The 19,692-nt window shown below is 42.6% G+C and overlaps 1 protein-coding gene across 2 annotated transcripts in view; it reads left to right on the top strand.

The window, feature by feature from the left end:
* Positions 1 to 19,692, top strand: part of CDCA7L (cell division cycle associated 7 like) — a 49,548-nt gene that overhangs the window by 20,984 nt on the left and 8,872 nt on the right. Inside the window, exons 2-3 of one of the 2 annotated variants that reach the window (XM_029233958.1) lie at positions 13,671 to 13,811; positions 18,268 to 18,402. In XM_029233958.1, the coding sequence (XP_029089791.1) occupies positions 13,671 to 13,811; positions 18,268 to 18,402 (276 nt within the window). Of the gene's footprint in view, positions 1 to 13,670; positions 13,812 to 18,264; positions 18,403 to 19,692 lie in introns of both variants that reach the window. The other variant, XM_029233959.1, reaches the window with a different exon arrangement.

Raw genomic sequence — 19,692 nt, forward strand, 5'->3', positions numbered from 1 at the left:
AAGTTTTACCCAAGCTTCTCCTTGGAGTTTTAGATGGACTGTTGTATTTCTCCATGCATAAACTCTCATCCCAGGCATCTGCAGATCTGTAGTCCCCTGCAGCTTTTGTGAGCAATGGCTGGAGCTTTTCCTCACCTGAGACCGAGTTAGGTGAGACAGGGACCATCAGGCAGCCTTCTAACCCTTGACTGGTTAGAATGTTGCAGTCAGTGTCTGCTTTGCTCCCTCCAGTTTAAGGAAACTGGAAACTAGGCTCAGCATCCTCCAGACCAGAAGTTGCCTTGTGAAGGGGGCGGATGAAGGTGAGTATAAATGCCATGTAAGTTCCTGCCATTCTGAAGGTGAATGTTTCTTTTCTTTTAAAAAATTTTTGTTTTATATTGCATTACAGTTGATTCACAATGTTGTGTTAGTTTAAGGTGTACAGCAGAGTGATTCAATTATACAGATATATGTATCTATTGTATTTCAAGTTCTTTTCCATTTAGGTCATTGTAGAATATTGAGCACAGTTCCCTGTGGTATACAGTAGGTCTTTGTTGATTACCAGTTTTAAATATAGCAGAGTGTACATGTCAATCCCAGACTCCCAGTCTATGCCCCCAACCTTCCCCTTGGTAACTGTAAGTTCGTTTTCTAAGTATGTTAAGTCTGTGTCTGTTTTGTGAATAAGTTCACTTGTATCATTTCTTTTTAGATTCCACATGTAAGCAATATCATATGACGATTTGTCTATCTCTGACTTACTTCACTTAGTATGATAATCTCTGGGTCCATTCATGTTGCTGCAAATGGCATTATTTCATTCTTTTTTATGGCTGAGTAATATTCCATTGTATGTGTGTATCATATCTTCTTTATCTGTTCATCTGTTGATGGACATTTAGGTTGTTTCCATGTTTTGGCTATTGTGAATAGTGCTGCTATGAACATAGGGATGCATGTATCTTTTTGAATTATAGTTTTGTCCAGGTATATGCCCAGGTGTGGGATTGCCAGATCATATGGTAATTCTATTTTTAGTTTTTTAAGGAACCTCCATACTGTTTCCCATAGTGGCTGCACCAACTTATATTCCCACCAGCAGTGTAGGAGGGTTCCCTTTTCTCCACACCCTCTCCAGCATTTGTTATTTGTAGAGTTTTTGATAATGGTCATTTTGACCAGTGTGAGGTGGTACCTCATGGTAGTTTTGATTTGCATTCCTCTCATAATTAGTGATGTTGAGCCTCTTTTCATGTGCCTACTGGCTATGTGTATGTCTTCTTTGGAGAAATGTCTGTTAAGGTCTTCTGCCTGTTTTTCAGTTGGATTGTTTGTTTTTTTGTTGTTGAGTGGTAAGAGCTGTTTGTATATTTTGGAGATTAAGCCCTTGTCAATTGCATCCTTTGCAAATATTTTCTCCCATTCCATAGTTTGTCTTTTCGTTTTTTTTGTTTTTTTTTTTATCATTCCCTTTGCTGTGCAAAAGCTTTTAAGTTTCGTTAGGTCCCATTTGTTTATTTTTGTTTTTATTTCCATTACTCTAACAGATGGATCCAAAAAAATATTGCTGCAGTTTATGTCAAAGAGTGTTCTGCCTATGTTTTCCTCTCAGAGTTTTATTAGTATCCAGTTTTACATTAAGGTCTTTAATCCATTTTGAGTTTATTTTTGTGTATGGTGTTAAAGAATATTCTAATTTTATTCTTTTACATGTAGCTGTCCAGTATTCCCAGCACCACTTACTGAAGAGACTGTCTTTTCTCCATTGTATATTCTTGCCTACTTTTTTGAAGATTAATTGACTGTAAGTGCGTGGGTTTATTTCTGGGCTTTCTGTCCTGTTCCGTTGATCTGTATTTCTGTTTCTCTGCCAGTACCATGTTGGTTTGATGACTGTAGCTTCATAGTATAGCCTGAAGTCAGGGAGCCTCATTCCTCCAGTTCCGTTTTTCTTTCTCAAGATTGCTTTGGATGTTCAGGGTCTTTTTTGTCTCCATAGAAATTAAAATTTTTTTGTTCTGGTTCTGTGAAAAATGCCATTGGTAATTTGATAGGGATTGCACTGAATCTGTTGATTCCCTTCGGTTGTATAGTCATTTTGACGGTATTGATTCTGCCAATCCAAGAACATGGTATATCTTTCCATCTGTTTGTGTCATCGTCAATTTCTCTCATCAGCATCTTACAGATTTTGGAGTACAAGTCTTTTGCCTCCTTAAGTAGGTTTATTCCTAGGTATTTTATGCTTTTCAATGAGACGGTAAATGGGATTGTTTCTTGAATTTCTCTTTCTGATCTTCTGTTGTTAGTGTGTAGAAATGCAATAGATTTTTGTGTATTAATTTTGTATCCTGCACGTTTACCTAATTCACTGATGAGCTCTAGTAGTTTTCTGGTAGCATCTTTAGGATTTTCTATGTATAGTATCATGTCATCTGCAAACAGTGACAGTTTTACTTCATTTCTAATTTGGATTCCTTTTATTTCTTTTTCTTTTCTCATTGCCATGGGAGGACTTGCAAAACTATGTTGAATAAAAGTGGTGAGAGTGGACATCCTTGTCTTGTTCCTGATCTCAAAGGAAATGCCTTCAGCTTTTCACCATTAAGTATGATGTTAGCTGTAGGTTTGTCATATGTGGCCTTTATTATGTTGAGGTATGCTCCCTCAATGCCCCCTTTCTGGAGAGTTTATTGTAAATCGGTGCTGAGTTTTGTCAACAGCTTTTTCTGCATCTGTTGAGATGATCATATGGTTTTTTCCTTCAGTTTGTTGATGTGGTGCATCACACTGATTGATCTGCAGATATTGAAAAATCCTTGCATCCCTGGGATAAATCCCACTTGATTGTGGTGTATGATACTTTTAATGTGTTGTTGGATTCAGTTTGCTGGTATTTTGTTGAGGAATTTTGCATCTATGTTTCAGTGATACTGGCCTGTAATTTTCTTTTTGTGGTATCTTTGTCTGGTTTTGGTATCGGGGTGATGGTGGCCTCATAGAATGAGTTTGGGAGTGTTCCTTCTCCTTCAGCTTTCTGGAATAGTTTCAGAAGGATGGGTGTTAACTGTTCTCTAAATGTTAGACAGAATTCGCCTGTGAAGCCATCTGGTCTTGGACGTTTGTTTGTTGAGAGTTTTAAAATCAGAGTTTCAATTTCATTACTTGTGATTGGTCTGTTCATATTTTCTATTTCTTCTGGTTCAGTCTTGTGAGATTGTACTTTTCTAAAAAATTGTCCGTTTTTTCTAGGTTGTCAGTTGTATTGGTATACAGTTGCTTGTAGTAGTCTCTTATGATCCTTTGTATTTCTGTGGTGTCAGTTGTAACTTCTCCTTTTTCATTTCTAATTTTATTGATTTTAACCCTCTCCCTTTTTTTCTTATGAGTCTGGCTAAAGGTTTATCGATTTTGTTTATCGTTTCAGAGAACCAGCTTTTAGTTTCATTGATCTTTTTTGTTGTTTTCTTCATCTTTGTTTCATTTATTTTGTTTTATTTATTTTGTTTCATCTTTGTTTTATTTATTTTGTTTGTTCTTTCTCTGGTTACTCTAGGTGTAAGTTTAGGTTATTTGAGATTTTTCTTGTTTCCTGAGGTAAGATTGTATTGCTATAAACTTCACTCTTAGAACTGCTTTTGCTGTGTCCCATAGGTTTTGAATAGTGGTGTCTTTGTTGTTATTTGTCTCTAGGTATTTTTAAAATTTCCTCTTTGATTTCTTCAGTGATCCATTGATTGTTTAGTAACATATTGTTTAGCCAACATGTGTTTGTGTTTTTTACAGTTTTTTTTTTTCTTGTAGTTAATTTCTGATCTCATAGCATTGTGGTCAGAAAAGATGATATGATTTAAACTTTCTTAAATTTACCGAGGCTCACTTTGTGGCCCACCATGTGATCAATCCTGGAGAATGTTCCATGTGCACTTGAAAAGAATGTGTATTCTGCTGTTTTTGGATGGAATGTCTATAAGTATCAATGAAGTCCGTCTGGTCTAATGTGTCATTGAAGGCCTGTGTTTCCTTATTGATTTTTCTGTCTGGATGGTCTGTCCATTGATGAGATTGGGTGTTAAAGTCCCCCACTATTATTGTGTTACTCTTAGTTTCTCCTTTTATGGCTGTTACTGTTTGTTTTATATACTGAGGTGCTCTTATGTCGGGTGCGTATATAAATTACAAGTGTTATATTTTCTTGTATTGATTCCTTGATCACTGTGTAGTGTCCTTCTTTGTCTCTTAGTCTGTATTTTAAAGTCTATTTTGTCTAATATGAGTATTGCTACTCCAGCTTGCTTTTGATTTCCATTTGTATGGAATATGTTTTTACATCCCCTCACTTTAAGTGTGTATGTGTCCCTAGGTCTGAAGAGGGTCTTTTTGTAAAAGCATATATACGGGTCTGTGTTTGTATCCATTCAGCCAGTCTATGCCTTTTGATTGGAGCATCTAGTCCATTTACATTTAAGGTAATTATCAATATGTGTATTTCTGTTGCCCTTTTCTTAATTGTTTTGGGTTTGTTTTTTGGCCGTTATCTCCTTGATAGGAGGTGTGACTGATGTTGTGGTGGCTAGGCCTGCACTGGCTTCCCCTTTGCTCTGTGGTTGTCACTGCCCTGTCAGAGGTGGGGTCTGCTCCCTAGTTGTTGGAGTAGAGGCCCCCAGATCTGTTTCTTAGTTGTGTTTCTGATCTGCAGTGTGAGGTAGGTGGGATTGGAGCACTCCCACTGGGAGGAGAGCTACTGAGTATTTCTCCTCTGGAGCTGTTCACCTGTGGGTGTGCTCTGTTGTGTCACCTTTCACCCGTTGTGTGAGCTCTCAGATTACACTGTTGTTGGCACTGCTCTTGGCCACACCTTAACCATGGGTATGCTAGCAGTTGGCCCTGGTGTCTCTCAGACGTTGTTTTCACCAGGCCACCAGCATAGATCCACTGAAGTCAGGTCCCGGGATTGCAGTGATCATGGGTCTGGACCCACTGTGGGAGCAGCCCAGACTCTGGTCTGGCCCAACCCCTCTGTGTATGTGCCCACACAGTCTACAGCTGCTAAAGCTACACTCATCTTGGCTGCGGGAGCACTCGCTGTCTGTTCAGATGTTCTGTAGGCGCTCAGTTTACAAAGCTGGTCACGGGGGTGTCAATTTGCAGTTTCCGCAGCTGGTTACGTGGGGATCTTTCTTTTTAGGTGTCCAAGGTCCTCTGCTAGTGTTCAGCTGGTGTTCTGTGAGAATTGTTCCATTTAAAGTTGTATTCTTGATGCATTTGTGGGGAGAGATGAACTCCACGTCCTCCTACTCCTCTTCCATCTTGACTCCTGATTTATTTTCTCTGTAGTTCTGTGTTTTCCAAAACATCCTGTAAGTATAATCAGACAATGTATAGTCTTTTTCACTTGGCATAATGATGAGCTTTATTCATGTTGCTGTGTCTGTCAGTAATTTTTTCTTTTTTATTGCTGAGTTAAATTCCGTGGTATCGATGTTCCACAGTTTGTTTTATCCATTCCCTAGTTCACTTGGATTGTTTGTAGGTTTGGAAATAAAACTGCTAATTGCAAGTTTTGTGTGAACATAATTTTCATTTCACTTGGGTAACACCTAGGAGCAGGGTTGCTGGATCATGTGTTAAGTGTATGTTTATAAGAAACTGCCAAATTGTTTTCCACAGTGGCTATACCATTTTGCATTTCTACTAACAGTTTATGAAAGGGCCAGTTGCTCCACATCCGTGTCAGCACTTGGTATTGTGAGGTTTTTTAAAAGCCATTCTGCTAGGTAGATAGTTATATCTCGTAGTTGTAATTTGCGTTTCCCTAATGACTGTGGTTGTCGAAAATTTTTTCATGTGCTCACCTGCCATCCATTTATCTTTGGTGAAGCGTTTGCTCACCTCTTTTGCCTGTTTTTTAATTGGGTTATTTGTTTTTATTGTTGAGCTTTTGAGAGTTTTTTATATATTCTGGTTATAGGTCTTTTATCAGATAAATGATGTGCAGGTATTTTCTTCTTGTCTATTGGTTTTTCATTCCCTTAAGAGTCTTTTTTGAAGAGTAGAAGTTCTTGATTTTAATTGTCTAATTTTACATTTAAAAAATCTGTACTGTGCTTGGTGTTTTATCTAAGAATTCTTTGCATAACCCAAGGTTACAAAGATTTTCTCCAGTTTTCTTCTAGAAGTGTTATTGTTTTAGGTGTTATATTTAGGTCTGATCCATTTTGAGTTAGTTTTTGTAGATGGTGCAAGGTATGTGCATTTCTTATGACCCAACCAATTTAATCATAAGAGATTTAGGGAAATGATGTTGTTTATGGAGAAAATGATATGAAACAACCCCCTTCGTAGTGGGTTGAAGGAATGCTTTCGTTTGTGTAAAGGGTCTCCTTACACAGATGCAAGATAGTACACCCTACAAATTCTGCCATCCTTGCTATCAAAATTGCTTTCAGAACACTTAATGAGGAAAATGCAGTAGTGCACAGGAATTTCTTTTGTACTGCTCCTTAGGGCTTTAAATGAAACATGTTTCCAGGTGAAATACACACTAGTATTCCTGGAATAAGAAACATTTCCTGAAGCTTTATCAAAATCAGCTTTTGAATAAATTGGCCTTAAAGAGAATCTCAAATTTCTTTTCTTTCATAAACTAATAGATGATAAATATATTCCTTCTGGCTGGGTGGTGGTATTTTTTAATCCAGGAAGAATGAATTTAGATATCCTTGAGATATAGAAAACCTTTGATTAAAAAAATTGTACCCAATTTTAAATTTTTCTTCCTTTTTTTTTTTTTTTTTTCTTCCCGAACTAGTTGATGCTGCGTATCAGTTAGTCATATTTGTTAAGGACCTCTGAGTATGTAAGACTCTATGCTTGGTGCTGGAGTGGGGCAGGGTGAGAAAGACAGACGCCAAAGAGATCCAGAGTCTGCCATGAGAATTAACTGCCTGTAGGAAGGAGGTTAAGATCTACACATGAGTTGCTATTATGAAGTAGGAAGAGTCACATCTCATAAGAGAGGAACAAAATGGGCTGCGCCTTGCACAAAGCATGTTCTGCAGGCCAGAGCATGGGGAGCTTGTTAGAAATGCAGACTCTCAGGCCTCTGTTGTGGGTTTTGTTTTGTTTTAAAAAAATTTTTTTATCGAGGTGTAATTGACCTATAGCACTGTATTAGTTTCAAGGCATCCAGTGTAATGATTCAATATTTGTAGGATTCCCTTTCTTTTTAAGAGTAAATAATATTCCATTGTATGTGTCTATGACATCTTGTTTAGGCATTCATCTGTCGATGGACACTTGGGTTGCCTCTACTTTGTGGCTTTTGGGAATAGTGCTACCATGAACAAGGGAAGGGTTATTTTAAATTTAAAGTTTTTCTTTTAATTTTATTAACACTTCAGTGTCCAGCACTATCACTAGCAGACACTAGTTAGATATACCGTCAGTAACATTTGAAATTACAGCTTTTAAAATTTCTTTGGTCTTCCACTTAGCACCGTGAGTTCTTCTGTGCGCCTTCCCTGAACGAGTTTGAGATCCAGCCTGTAGATGTTTGGTCCTTACATTAGAAGCTGACATTTTGTAACTGGGAGATTCCTCACCAAGACTCAGATTCCTCACTTCTCTGGGGAGGTCCAAGGTTGGGCACACTGAGCCCCGTGCCTTTGTAGCTTTGGTCTGCTGGGGTGCGGGAGCGACTGCCATTCCTGGACTCATGTCGGCACTGTCCAATGTTACCTTACCCTGAGCTGCCACCTTCACTGCCCACCTGCTTGGCCCCAAAGCCTGTCGAATGTGCGTTCTTTGTTCCCGAGATGAGCCCCAAGGTGGTTTGCAAGGCTTGTAAGTGAAATCTGCAATCCTTTCTGAAAGAGGTGCTGTGGATATGACTACTTTGTATGTAGATGCTCAGAAATTCTGGGTGAAGAGCTTTAATTCCTTTTGGATAGGAATGTCACAGAGTGTACCTTTTGACCCCGTGCACCTTTCCTAGGAAACTACACCTTCCCTGAGAAAATGACTACAAGGTCAGATGTAGTCATTTTCATACGAAGATTTATTGATGACCTGCTTTAGGCCAGGCCCGTGTTAGGTGCCAAGGACTCTTTTCTCGTGTCTGGGTCCTGGTGGAGGAACTGCATCTTGGGCCCCACTTGACCTTTGATGATACTCACGTTGTTATCCCAGCAAGGACAGAGTGAATAGATACATACAGTGTGTGTGAAAGGAATGGAAGAAATCTGTGTATTGTAAAAAAAAATAGTTATGAATAATAAGTGTTTGCACTTGCAGAAGAGAATTTTCTTGCCTTCTTTCTGGTTAGCTAGATTGCATTTACCCTAGTATTGTGCGAGCCTGACTCCTGTAAGTATAATCCACTGGTTGGAAAGATTTTATATTTTATTTTCAGCTATTTGCCTTTTTTTTTTGGTTTGTTTTGGTAGGTCTTACAGTTGGCGTTGTAGTCAAATGGAACATAAGCTTTGCAGAGAAATGTCTGCTGTAGTCTGTCTAGACTACATAGCTACAGAGTGGATCACTGCCGAATGAAACAGGGAAGTGACAAATTCTTGGGCCTAAAGTGTTGATACATTGTTTAACTTGTCTCACGTTAGAAGGCTGTCCCTATGAATCCTCTTTTATCAGGTCCACTCCGTCCCTCGCACGCAAATCTTGCCTCCTTTGTTGCATCTGTTAAACAGTTCGTTGCATTGAAGACACTTGAATATTTTACAGAGACTTGCTAAATCCTGGGACTTATGACTGCCTGAAATGCTTCTCTTAATGCCTTTTGAAGTGGGGCAGCAAGAAACAGAGCCCTGCATGCCCCAAGAATGTGTAGTGGTTTTTGCCTTTTTGAAAGTTCATTGCTTCCTTTTGTCCCTAATGGGTAATTACAGCCTCTCCCTACTGGCACCTCTGGAGCAGATACAGAAGTAAGGAGGAGGAATTAGGCAGACACAGGCTCACTGCAGTGGCCCCAGGGCTAATGCAGTTGACCGTGGAAGCAATTGATTTATATCAACAGCCTCTCCATTCCTTATATGTGCTTCCAGTAGATCATTACGTTGGGTGCTTCTTCCTCTTTAATTCTTTATGTTAAAACAAGCTTCTGGGCCAGTGGGGTTTTTGGATTCGTAGAATGGTGGTAAGTCAAAAAGCGCCACTTCAGGGACTGAACTCGATGATTGTTATATAAAGTCTAATGTACTCACACTTTCATAAATGTCACCTATGTTTCTCCAGTAAGAGTATTTTCTTGGTGTGTTGTTTCTGTTGGCTAAACAACAGTGAAAGTTGTCTTTGAAAAGACAAGCATGCCAAATACTGTTAAATTAAAACTCTTCTTTCTTTAAGAGGTAAATTTTTCTCCCAAGAACCATCTCAGATTTAGGCTTTGTTTAGGAGCTTCTTCTTAGCATAAATGTTACAGCATTTTTTCTGTTGTTAGTGGAGCTCTAATTCTGTAAATGTCTGCCTGTTTGTCTCTTGAAGTGATTTCATTAGATGGTTTGTAACTAACTCTCTGACATCATTAATCTTGTATTCAGTGTCTGGATTTGTGTACTCTAGAAACCAAATGTTTAAACTTCCTTTGGTTGAACCACTAGCTTTCTAATCATTTTTAAACAAGAAGCATTAAAATCGTGCTAAAAATGAGTAGATTAGGGATTAGTGATCTCTCAAATGAACCTGACTGTAAAATTAATTCAATGCACAGAAAAAAAGAATCCAAAGAATTTAAGTAACTTCTGAATACACAACTCTTTGTGTAATAGTGTAGCCATTATTTAAAGTGGGGTCTGGGGAACCCTGAAACCCTTTCAGGGTTCCATGAGGACAAAGGTATTGTCATAATAATATTAAGACATTATTGGAGGAGGGGCCGGAAAAAATGTTAAGACATTATTTGCATTTTTTTGCTATGTTGATATTTGCACTGATGTGCAAAAGCAAAGGCAGAGAAAACTGCTTGTCCTCAGCATGAATCAAGGCAGTGGCATCAAACTGTACTAGTGGTCATTTCATTCTTCACCTCCGCGCACCAATTTTAAAAGAAAATGTGTTGCACATAGTATGTCTTACTGTAGCAGTAAAAATTATTTTATTAAAATCTCGACCCTTGAGGGCATCTTTTTTTTATACTCCATGATGAAATGTGAAGTACACAGAAAATATCTTTGTATCTCCAAGTACAACCATGGTCTGGTTATCTCAGGGAAAAGATCTAGTACCTAGCAGGACTGTGTTCGGAGGATAGCAAGAACCCCAAAGGAATCTTGGACGTGATTGTTGTTGGCAGTGGTGTTGGTAGTGGTATTGGTGTGTTGTCTGAAATTGTTTTGTGTGTACTGTGGATAGAGCAAATGGGTAGGTGTATGAGAAGTACTGGGAATTGGGGTTTTCGTTGCGGGGAAGGGAGATACTAACATCGTGTTGAGGGAGATGAAGAATCCTGTCTCGTTGGGTTTGAATTCAAGATGTCAAAATGAACTCAGATGTAAGATACTTAAGACACCTTTGTTCTGTCCAGGCAAAGCAATGATACTTTACTAGCGAGGAGCACACCTAGATCTCAGAGCTTGATTTCCAAATGCCAGGGCTTCTTGGAGAAATGGCTCATTCGGGGTCTGGGGCCAGTACAAGGCTAGCTTGGCACGCCTGTTGTGTCAGAAAACAAGGAGGTGCTCAGAGGCTATTAGGATTGTGTCAAAAGGACACAGAAGCTGGCTTGAAGGAGCTGTCAGTAGCCAAATTTGGGACAATCTGAGTATCAGAAAGAATGATGACAGAGTAATGGGTTAAAACACATTAACTTAAAACAATCCATGAAACTACCTGGGAGGGAGAGTGGGGAGAGAAGGAAAGAGGGAGAGAGAGGGATAGATCTGAAGAGAGAGAATATTACATTACAGGAGAATGCCACCTAACATACGAAGGAGGAATAGTTTTTGAAAATCACCGTTTTGTAACCGCTAACGTGGTGATTGATTCAGGCGAGGGGTATCAATGGATACCGAAACTTGAGTAAAATGCTATCAGGGAGAAGGATAGTCATAGAATCTCAAATATCATCCTAGTTATTACTTAACAAGCGCAAAGGGGTAAAGATACTTTTGCTAAGAAGAAATCTGGCAGATCTCACTTTAACTTGGTGATCAAACAGCATCACCACTAAAGACACAACCAGATGTTACATGCGATGTGTAGCAGGAACGCAGCACTGCCCACGAAGGAGTCTGGCCGAAGAAAAGCACACTTGAGTCTGACTGAGACTCTAGATTTAAGTACCAAATTACAGGAAATCCAGAGGGACAGAGGAGTCTGCTAGATACCATCTTGGGGCTGCAAAAATCAAAAACCAAACCTCCAGACTCTGGCAAACTCTACAGTCAGATAACCCAGTTTCTTCAAAAATCAGTTGTGAGGGCTTCCCTGGTGGCGCAGTGGTTCAGAGTCCGCCTGCCGATGCAGGGGACACGGGTTCGTGCCCCGGTCCGGGAAGATCCCACAGGCTGTGGAGCGGCTGGGCCTGTGAGCCATGGCCGCTGAGCCTGCGCGTCCGGAGCCTGTGCTCCGCAACGGGAGAGGCCACAACAGTGAGAGGCCCGCGTACCGCAAAAAAAAAAAAAAAATCCGTTGTGAGAAGAAAGTTAAATATGAAGGTGACGTGAGAAAGGACTTGAGACGTATTGACCAATGTATGGGCCTTATTTGGATCTTGATACAAATACACTGGGAGCTGAAAAAAATAATAGTAACTGTGGACACAGACTGTATATTTGCTCGTAACACAGGGTGAAATGATACTGTGTCTACAATTGCTTTAAAATAATTTAGAAGGAGGGCAGTTGGGTTGGGATACAGGTGAAACAAGACTAGCCATGGACAGGTAATTGCTAGGGTGTCCACATGTGTGTTCATGATACTATTCCATCTACTTAGGAATGTATTTGAAAGTTTTACAATTAAATTAAAAATTCTGCTAATTAATAGGGAATAGCTTGACATTTTGTGCCTCTATATGCAATGCATTGAGAAGTACATGTCATCTGTATAGAATTGTTGCCAATAATATCTGAGTCTATCAGGAAACAATCACATAAGCTCAGAATGTGTGACATTCTACAAGGCAGTTTTCTTGGGTTGTCTACAAAATGTCAGTTATGAAAAGCAACAAAAAATAATGTCATAAAAAATCAAATACAATACATGATTCTTTTTTGAGCGGATCCCTTTTGCCCTTAAAAAGTTATGAAAGGGGCTTCCCTGGTGGCGCAGTGGTTGAGAATCCACCTGCCGATGCAGGGGACACGGGTTCGTGCCCCGGTCCGGGAAGATCCCACATGCCGTGGAGCGGCTGGGCCCGTGAGCCATGGCCGCTGAGCCTGCGCGTCCGGAGCCTGTGCTCCGCAATGGGAGAGGCCACAACGGTGAGAGGCCCGTGTACCGCAAAAAAAAAAAAAAAAAAAAAAGTTATGGAAGATATTTTGGGTACAATGCAGACATCTGAATATGGATTCATAATACATGATATTATTGAATTAATAGTATTTTAGGTATGATGATGGTTATGTGGTTCTTCAGCAGAATGTCCTTTTTCTTAGAAGTGTATGGAAGTATTTTAGGGTGAATTGTATGGTGTCTGCAAATTACTTGAAACATACATGGATTAGGTTGCTGCATTTTAAATCACTATTTTCCTAGGTTGGAAACATTCAAATATCAGCAAATGCCTGAGATTCAACCTAACATTTGTTGAAAGAGAAAAAAGCAAATGGGGGGCTCTACGTGAAGCATCTACAAATGTTTGCACTATTCTTTCACCTTTCTGTGTGTTTGAACTTTTTCGAAACAGTTAAGAACAAACAGGTAGTCAGCGTACAAAAATGAACTCTCAGCAGATACATATTTGTTCGATTAAGTGTGCTGACAACGTTCTCGCTGGCAATAATTGCCTGGAATAGTGTTTGATAGAATTGATTCGAAACTAAGATTGATTCAGAATACAGAAAAGAAGGAAAGCTTTATTTCATTGTATGAACTTTCATGTGACAAAGAACAGAAAAATAACTATAGGTAGAAATTAAGAAAAGAGTTTAGTGATGTCTTAAGGACTTTTTTTTTTTTTTTTTTTTTTTTTTTTTTAACGTGGATAACATTTAAAGACAGATCCACTGTAGGGCTTCCCTGGTGGCGCAGTGGTTGAGAGTCCGCCTGCCGATGCAGGGGACACGGGTTCGCGCCCCGGTCTGGGAGGATCCCACATGCCGCGGAGCGGCTGGGCCCGTGAGCCACGGCCGCTGAACCTGCGCGTCCGGAGCCTGTGCTCCGCAACGGGAGAGGCTACAGCAGTGAGAGGCCTGCATACCGCAAAAAAAAAAAAAAAAAATGTCAAGAGATCAAAAATGGCTTTTATCTAGGCATGGCCTCAACACTCCTTGTAAGATAGGATAGATCTCTAGAATTTGAAAAAGAGAAACTCTTATCCTCTTCCACCCCTTCCCTGGTTGCCATGAGGTGTCACGTTGAGGCACATTTTGCTCAGGGTTATTGGGGTTTTGTGAGCAACCATGGCAGATTGATAAGGTCATGAGATGGTAATTCCTACTCCTTTACAAAATTTCCCTAAGTGATTATAACAGCCCCTGATATTATCCTCCTTTTTTCAATCCAAACAGATCCCTAAAGAAGTGGCTGACATCTTTAACGCCCCCAGTGATGATGAAGAGTTTGTCGGTTTCCAAGATGATGTTCCCATGGAAACCCTGTCATCAGAGGAGAGCTGCTATAGTTTTGACTCACTGGAGTCAGGGAAGCAGGTATGGGTGCCTCCTTTCAAGGCAGGCGTATCTGTCTGGAAGCTTGGATCTTGGTTCGGATATTCTTTTACTTGAACATGGTCTGAGACTGGTGGTATCAGTTAATTGTCGAGCATCTTATTTTATTAGTGTTACACCTTCATGTTTCAAGCAACTGGTGGGGGTACCTCGCTCAGTTTTGCTGTTTAAATCCTTTCTATGTACAATAATTTTTTTTTTTTTTTTTTTCAGTAAAGGGGACCTCACATGATCAAATCCGTCTTCTTTGCCACCTCGGGGCTGCAGCCTGTGGCCAGGCTGTATTTGGAGCGCTCCCACACAGCTGGCGGGGGAGGGCTGATCCCCCAGCAATAGCGTAGGAGTGTGTGGTTACCATGAGACACATGGCCTCTGTGCTGCTGCGGCGAGGCTCTGTCCGCACCTCACTCATGGGATTGCTGGCGAGAGCATTGTTCTTTCTTTAATTCCTTTGATCTGTGGCAGACACAAGTTGCAGTTCTCGGAGAGGTAGATTCCTGGAGGTTTATGTTGGGATTTGGCAGGAGCATGGCCAAAGTATCCAGGCTTCTGTGGCATTTTTTTCTGAGTTCATCTGTGGCACTCAAAATTCCTCATTCTCCCTCGACCATGGCTTCCCTAAAAGGCTGTGAGTTAAACCCACCTAGCTTCCACTGGGGAAGTAGAGGAAGGCAGACAGTTAATTATGTAAGTGAAGCCCCCGCTTGACGGCAGTGTGTGTGGTCTCCTCACCTTATTTGATGCCTCTGCATCATTTGACGCCCCCCCCCCCCAGCCACCTGCTTCCACTCCCCTTGGTCTCTTTCTCTTACACCTTTTGTTCTTGGTTGTCATCCCTTCTACTTCCTGTCCCCATCTGTGGATGTTCTCCACGATTTTATCTTCAGACCTTTCCACTTAATGATCTCAGTGCCTGGCCCGGTCTCAGCTGTTGCCTCCTGGTCCTTTGTGGTTTGGGTCTTCCCTCCAGCCCCAGATGTACTTCTGACAGACACTTGGATCCATCGTCATTGCTCAAGGGAGATCTGAAACTCACCATTTTCCCTCCCTGGTTGTCTGTCTTCCCCATTCTTGTCTCCAACTTTGGAGCTCTTGACGCTTCCTCTTTCCTCACCCATCTCAAGTCCCTTGCAGGAGCTCATGAATCTTCTGCCATGTTCCTCACCTCCATCCCTTCCCGTCTCTTGCCTCCTCAGCTCCCGTGGTTCTCATAGTCCTTACCGCAGGTGTGGGACTGAGCTCTGGTCACCATCCTCCCCTGTTCAGAAATCACCAGTCTCTCCGTTCGAATGTGGTCAGGCAGTGAGGGGCAGCCTGTTGGGTCCAGCGTGAGTGGCCCTCTGAGCGGCGCGGGATGTTGTGTGAAGCGCCAGCATGAGCCTGGCGGGCAGCAGGCCTTAAGGAACAGAGCGGCCGCTCTTGCTGCTGTGACGACTGCCCCTTCTCCTGTGCCCTCACACCTGCCCCCAGTCCAGCCCTGCTCCCGAGTCTGACCCCGGCATGCATTCCGTGGCCCGTGACAACATGCTTTTCATGCAGAGTACCCTGAATTCACTATCTCCCTGGGAAGGCGCAGGCACTGTTATTATTCCTGTTTCACGGGTGATGAAACTGAAGTGTGGGGAGGTGAAGTGACTTGGTCTGAGGCCTCACATCTGAGAAGTGGCCGAGCTGGGATGTTCCTAATCTAGGAGCCCCACTTCTCAGCCTCGTGCCTTGCACGGCTCTCTCCTGTGGGCTTTGCAGCAGGAGACCAGAAACTGCATCCATGCCCCCCGCATGCACTGTTCTGCCCCCTGTGCACACTGGTCCAGGCTCTTCATCCTGCCTCTGTGCGCTCTCAGCATCTTTCTAGCCTCTAGCCCAGTTTAGATGCAGGTCAAATGATTCTGCTTCCACGAAGTCTTACTGGATTTTCTTTCTTTCTGTGCGCCATGTTGCGTGTGTCTCCCTTACAACACTGATCCTCGCCATGGTGACCTGTGGACTTGTCCAGCTCCCTTACTAAATGACAAGCTCCTTGATGGAAGGGGCCTCATACTTGAACGGTGCTTTCCAGCTTCCCCGGCTTGGGCTGCTTCCTGTTGTCCCTTTCCTCTTGTTTCATACATCCAGTGCCCATGGGCGAAGGAGCACGCATGGGGTGGAACTGAGGTGGGATACTTGTCTGACTGGTTCAGCCACCATGACTTCCAGTCTGTTTCTTCACATCCCATGAGCTTCAAAAAAAAAAAAAAAAAGGTCACCACTCTGTTAGCTTCTCTTCTGATCTGTTATTTGCTTATGTTCTTTTTTTTTGCGGCACGCGGGCCTTTCACTGCTGTGGCCTCTCCCATTGCGGAGCACAGGCTCAGCGTCCATGGCTCACGGGCCTAGCCGCTCCACGGCATGTGGGATCTTCCCGGACCAGGGCACAAACCCGTGTCCCTTGCATCGGCAGGCGGACCCTCAAACACTGCACCACCAGGGAAGCCCTGCTTATGTTCTTGATCACGGTAGATGCAGGTCACCAAAGCCCACACCATACTGTCTAGTAGTGATTTTAAAGGATAACGGCCAGATTTCGGAGAACAAAGAGCTGTGTGAGGCTTGTAACCAGGGACACAGGAGACTGTGGAGTGGATGTTCGCTTTGTTACAGACCTCCATTAAAGATGGTGTTTACACCCTGTGAAATCAGGAGAATAAAAGCATGGGCCGTGGTCTAGGGCTGCAGCTGACTTGTTTTCTCTATCAGAACTGGCCACCAAAGATCCTGATCTCTCCCAGGCTGACGGCTGCCTGTGACACCAGCTCAAAGCACAGAAAGAGCCAGAGGACTGGCAGGTTGGAACCTGCTGTTCCAAGGCATGACCTGTTCGGGCTCCAGCCAGGGACTTTGGGTCGATGATGAAGTGTGCACATGGGCCCCACTGCCCTGCAGCAGCCTGCAGGGGCTGGCCCAGGGCTCTTGAGCCAGATGTTTCCTGCCCTCGGAGGTGGTGGGTTTCCTTGGGAGCCAACCGCGCACCATTCTTCATGACAGACCCTGGCCTGCTGCTTCCCCACCTGGACCCCACACACTCCGGATCCATTTTAACCCGCCGAGAGAAGCCGCGTGAACTTGTACGTAGTGTGTGCAGCAGTGCCGGCGCTGGTCTCCCTGAAGCACAATTTGAATTTCACTTTAAAGAAACTTCCCTTTTGTGTGTGAATTTTTTTTTTTTTTTTTTTAAGCAGCTGCACCACAGCTATCAACAAAGGGATGAAGTAATTTACATCTGAGCACAGTCACTCCAATTACCCATAATAATTCACAGGAGACATTTTTAAGCTTAAAAAAAATGGCGGATATAGGCATTTCTTTTTTTCCCCTGGGAAGTTTTTCCATTCATCTGTTATGTCTGTTTTTCTCCAGAGACTGATTATCCGAGGTCGAAGAAGTATATAATTAAAGTCAGGGAAAAGGCAGGCAGGGAGATAAAGTTTCTCCAGCCGCATGTGCTGTCATGAGGGGTCATACCCCTGCATCAGGGGTAGGAGGGGAGACGTCAGAGGCAGCAGGAGACATGGACTCCAGGCCTGGCTGCCAGCTTGGAGGAGGCTGGTTTGTGGATCTCTGTTCTGTACTGCCATTCTTGCTTTTCCCCGCCTCTCTTTCAAGCATGCCATTTATTTTTATGAGTTCAAAAGAAAGAAAAAGTCATTACTGGAACATGTCCTTTCTGAGTCAGCCGTGTAACATCTTTCCTCGGGCTCCCTTGCTACCTGCCGGCGGTGCCTGCTTCTCACCTCCTGCGGGAGAGGGACTCCCTAGCGGTGACGGAGCAACTGCGTTCTCCTCGGCGGGGGGCGGGGCGGGGTGGGGTGTGGAAGCCTCCAGCCCTGTCCTGCCCGGAGGCATGCTGTCTGTGAACCAGGCATCTCCCCTGGGAGGAGCCGGCTTGGGATGGCTGTTGGAAAGGAAAGCCAAGCGTGCGTGGAGGAGCCAGGGCCAGGTCTTCTCCTCCATGTGTTTTCTGTTCTGTGTGAACACAGACGCTCCTGATGGCCCGCCCCGGCGGGAGAAACTGAATTCCATCAGCCCCTACCGGGCACACCAGCTGATGGAGGCTGCGGCCATTCTGGTTTTTTGAAATTGTTCAATTTGTGGGTCTAACTTTCTGCAAACTATGGAAAATATGTATATATACGTGTGTTTTTATTGTGGTAAAATCTACATAAAATTTACCATTTTAACCATTTTTAAGTGCGGTAAGTCCCAGTGCGCTGCCTGCAAGACACTGAGAGGCGTTATTCACAGCGTCTCGAGGCCTTCACCATTATCTGTTTCCAAAATGTTTTCATCATCTCACACAGAAACTCTGTCCCCATTAAACAGCAACTGCCCTTGTCCCCAGCTCCTGCCAGCCTCTGTTCTTCTTTCTTTCTTCATGACATATGTGTTTTTAATTTAGCAGGATGTGCGTTTCCAGTCCACAACCTTCACAGAAGAGCTAAGGAGAATTTTTAGAGAGGACAGTGACTCAGAGACGGAAGATTTTGAAGGATTTACGCAGAGTGATCTGAATGTTAACAGTAACGCAGAAGTAATGGTAATACTTATCAACGTGAGGGAGGGTGGGTTGTAATATTTTTAGTCCTGGTTCCGAATTGTATTGTTACTTGTAAGAAGTCACTTTACACATGAAAAGGTTTTACTTTTTCTTACATGTTCATCTTATAAGCCAGTTAACAAAATATGAAGATTTTACTTTTTCTTACGTGTCCATCTTCTAAGCCACTTAGCTAAATGTAAACTTGGCTATTCTAAGGCGAATTCCTGGCCCACCAGTCCATTATGCTCTTAGAGAAAATCCAGTTGTCTTTCCTGGGTGCCTTTGGAGTCTGGGGGGATGTGTCCCAGGCGTCCCTTATTATCCTTATCAGAGAATTTATTTCAGACGTTTTTGAACCTCTTTTATCTGAAAAGAGGAGGGTCTGAGAGTAACAAGTTCCTGAAAGTCATTTTCTGTTGTGCGCCAAGTAATGTTCTTAGGTTTGGAGTTGATTTGGCAAAAATTTAGCTGTGGTACAAACTTAGTGTTTTGTCTGTGCATTCTTGATTTGGATCACGACATGCTTTTTAATGATAAAGGTGACCTGGGCTTGTCTGATTCCTAAGGGAAGTCTGCCCTCAGCCCTTTGCCATCAAGAGACTTGTTGGTTGATCTCTTTTTAGTCCATGTGTTTAGTAGGCCAGTTGACTGCCAACCAGTATTTGAATCTCAGGGTAACTTTGAAGAACAGCCTTTGGGTTTTTTTTAGGCATAAAAATGTTTTTTACTAACTGAAAAGTAGCATACATTTATCTCATAAAATCAATACACCACTTCCTTCTTTGGTATCAAGATAAGGGATAGAGCGGTTAAGCCTCATTACGTTCAGAAGCTCCCAGAGAAGCACTCCTGGCGTGGAACCTGTGTGGGTGTTTAAAGAAGCTGTAACCAGTAGCGTTGCTTTGTCCTTCACCTTTTCCTGGGGGGACTTAAGGCCTGAAAGCCTTAATGGTAGGCTGCCTTGCTTGATGGTGATTTATTTCTGTGAATAGCAACACAGACCTGTGCCAACCTATCGGCCTCAGCCCCCCGCCCCTTGGCTTTCTTTACAGAAGTTATTTGCATGGCAGTTCATGTGTTCTGGCCAGCAAGGCTCCGGTTTCTAGAGATCCTTCCAAACCCTGACGGGTATCATCTACTCTTAGTGACTTGTTTATCTTCTCTTCTTTAGCTAAGTAATGTTGGGATATTCAAAGAATTTGTTTCCAGCATGCAAAAGTGAATTACCCCCAGCACCTTTTTTTTGGTTTTCTTCCAAATCTGTACATTTAGGGAATGAATCGTGAC

Source organism: Monodon monoceros, unplaced genomic scaffold (assembly GCF_005190385.1).
Source record: "Monodon monoceros isolate NGI ecotype Baffin Bay Population unplaced genomic scaffold, NGI_Narwhal_1 Super_Scaffold_2, whole genome shotgun sequence".
In the NCBI taxonomy this organism is placed as follows: domain Eukaryota; kingdom Metazoa; phylum Chordata; class Mammalia; order Artiodactyla; family Monodontidae; genus Monodon; species Monodon monoceros.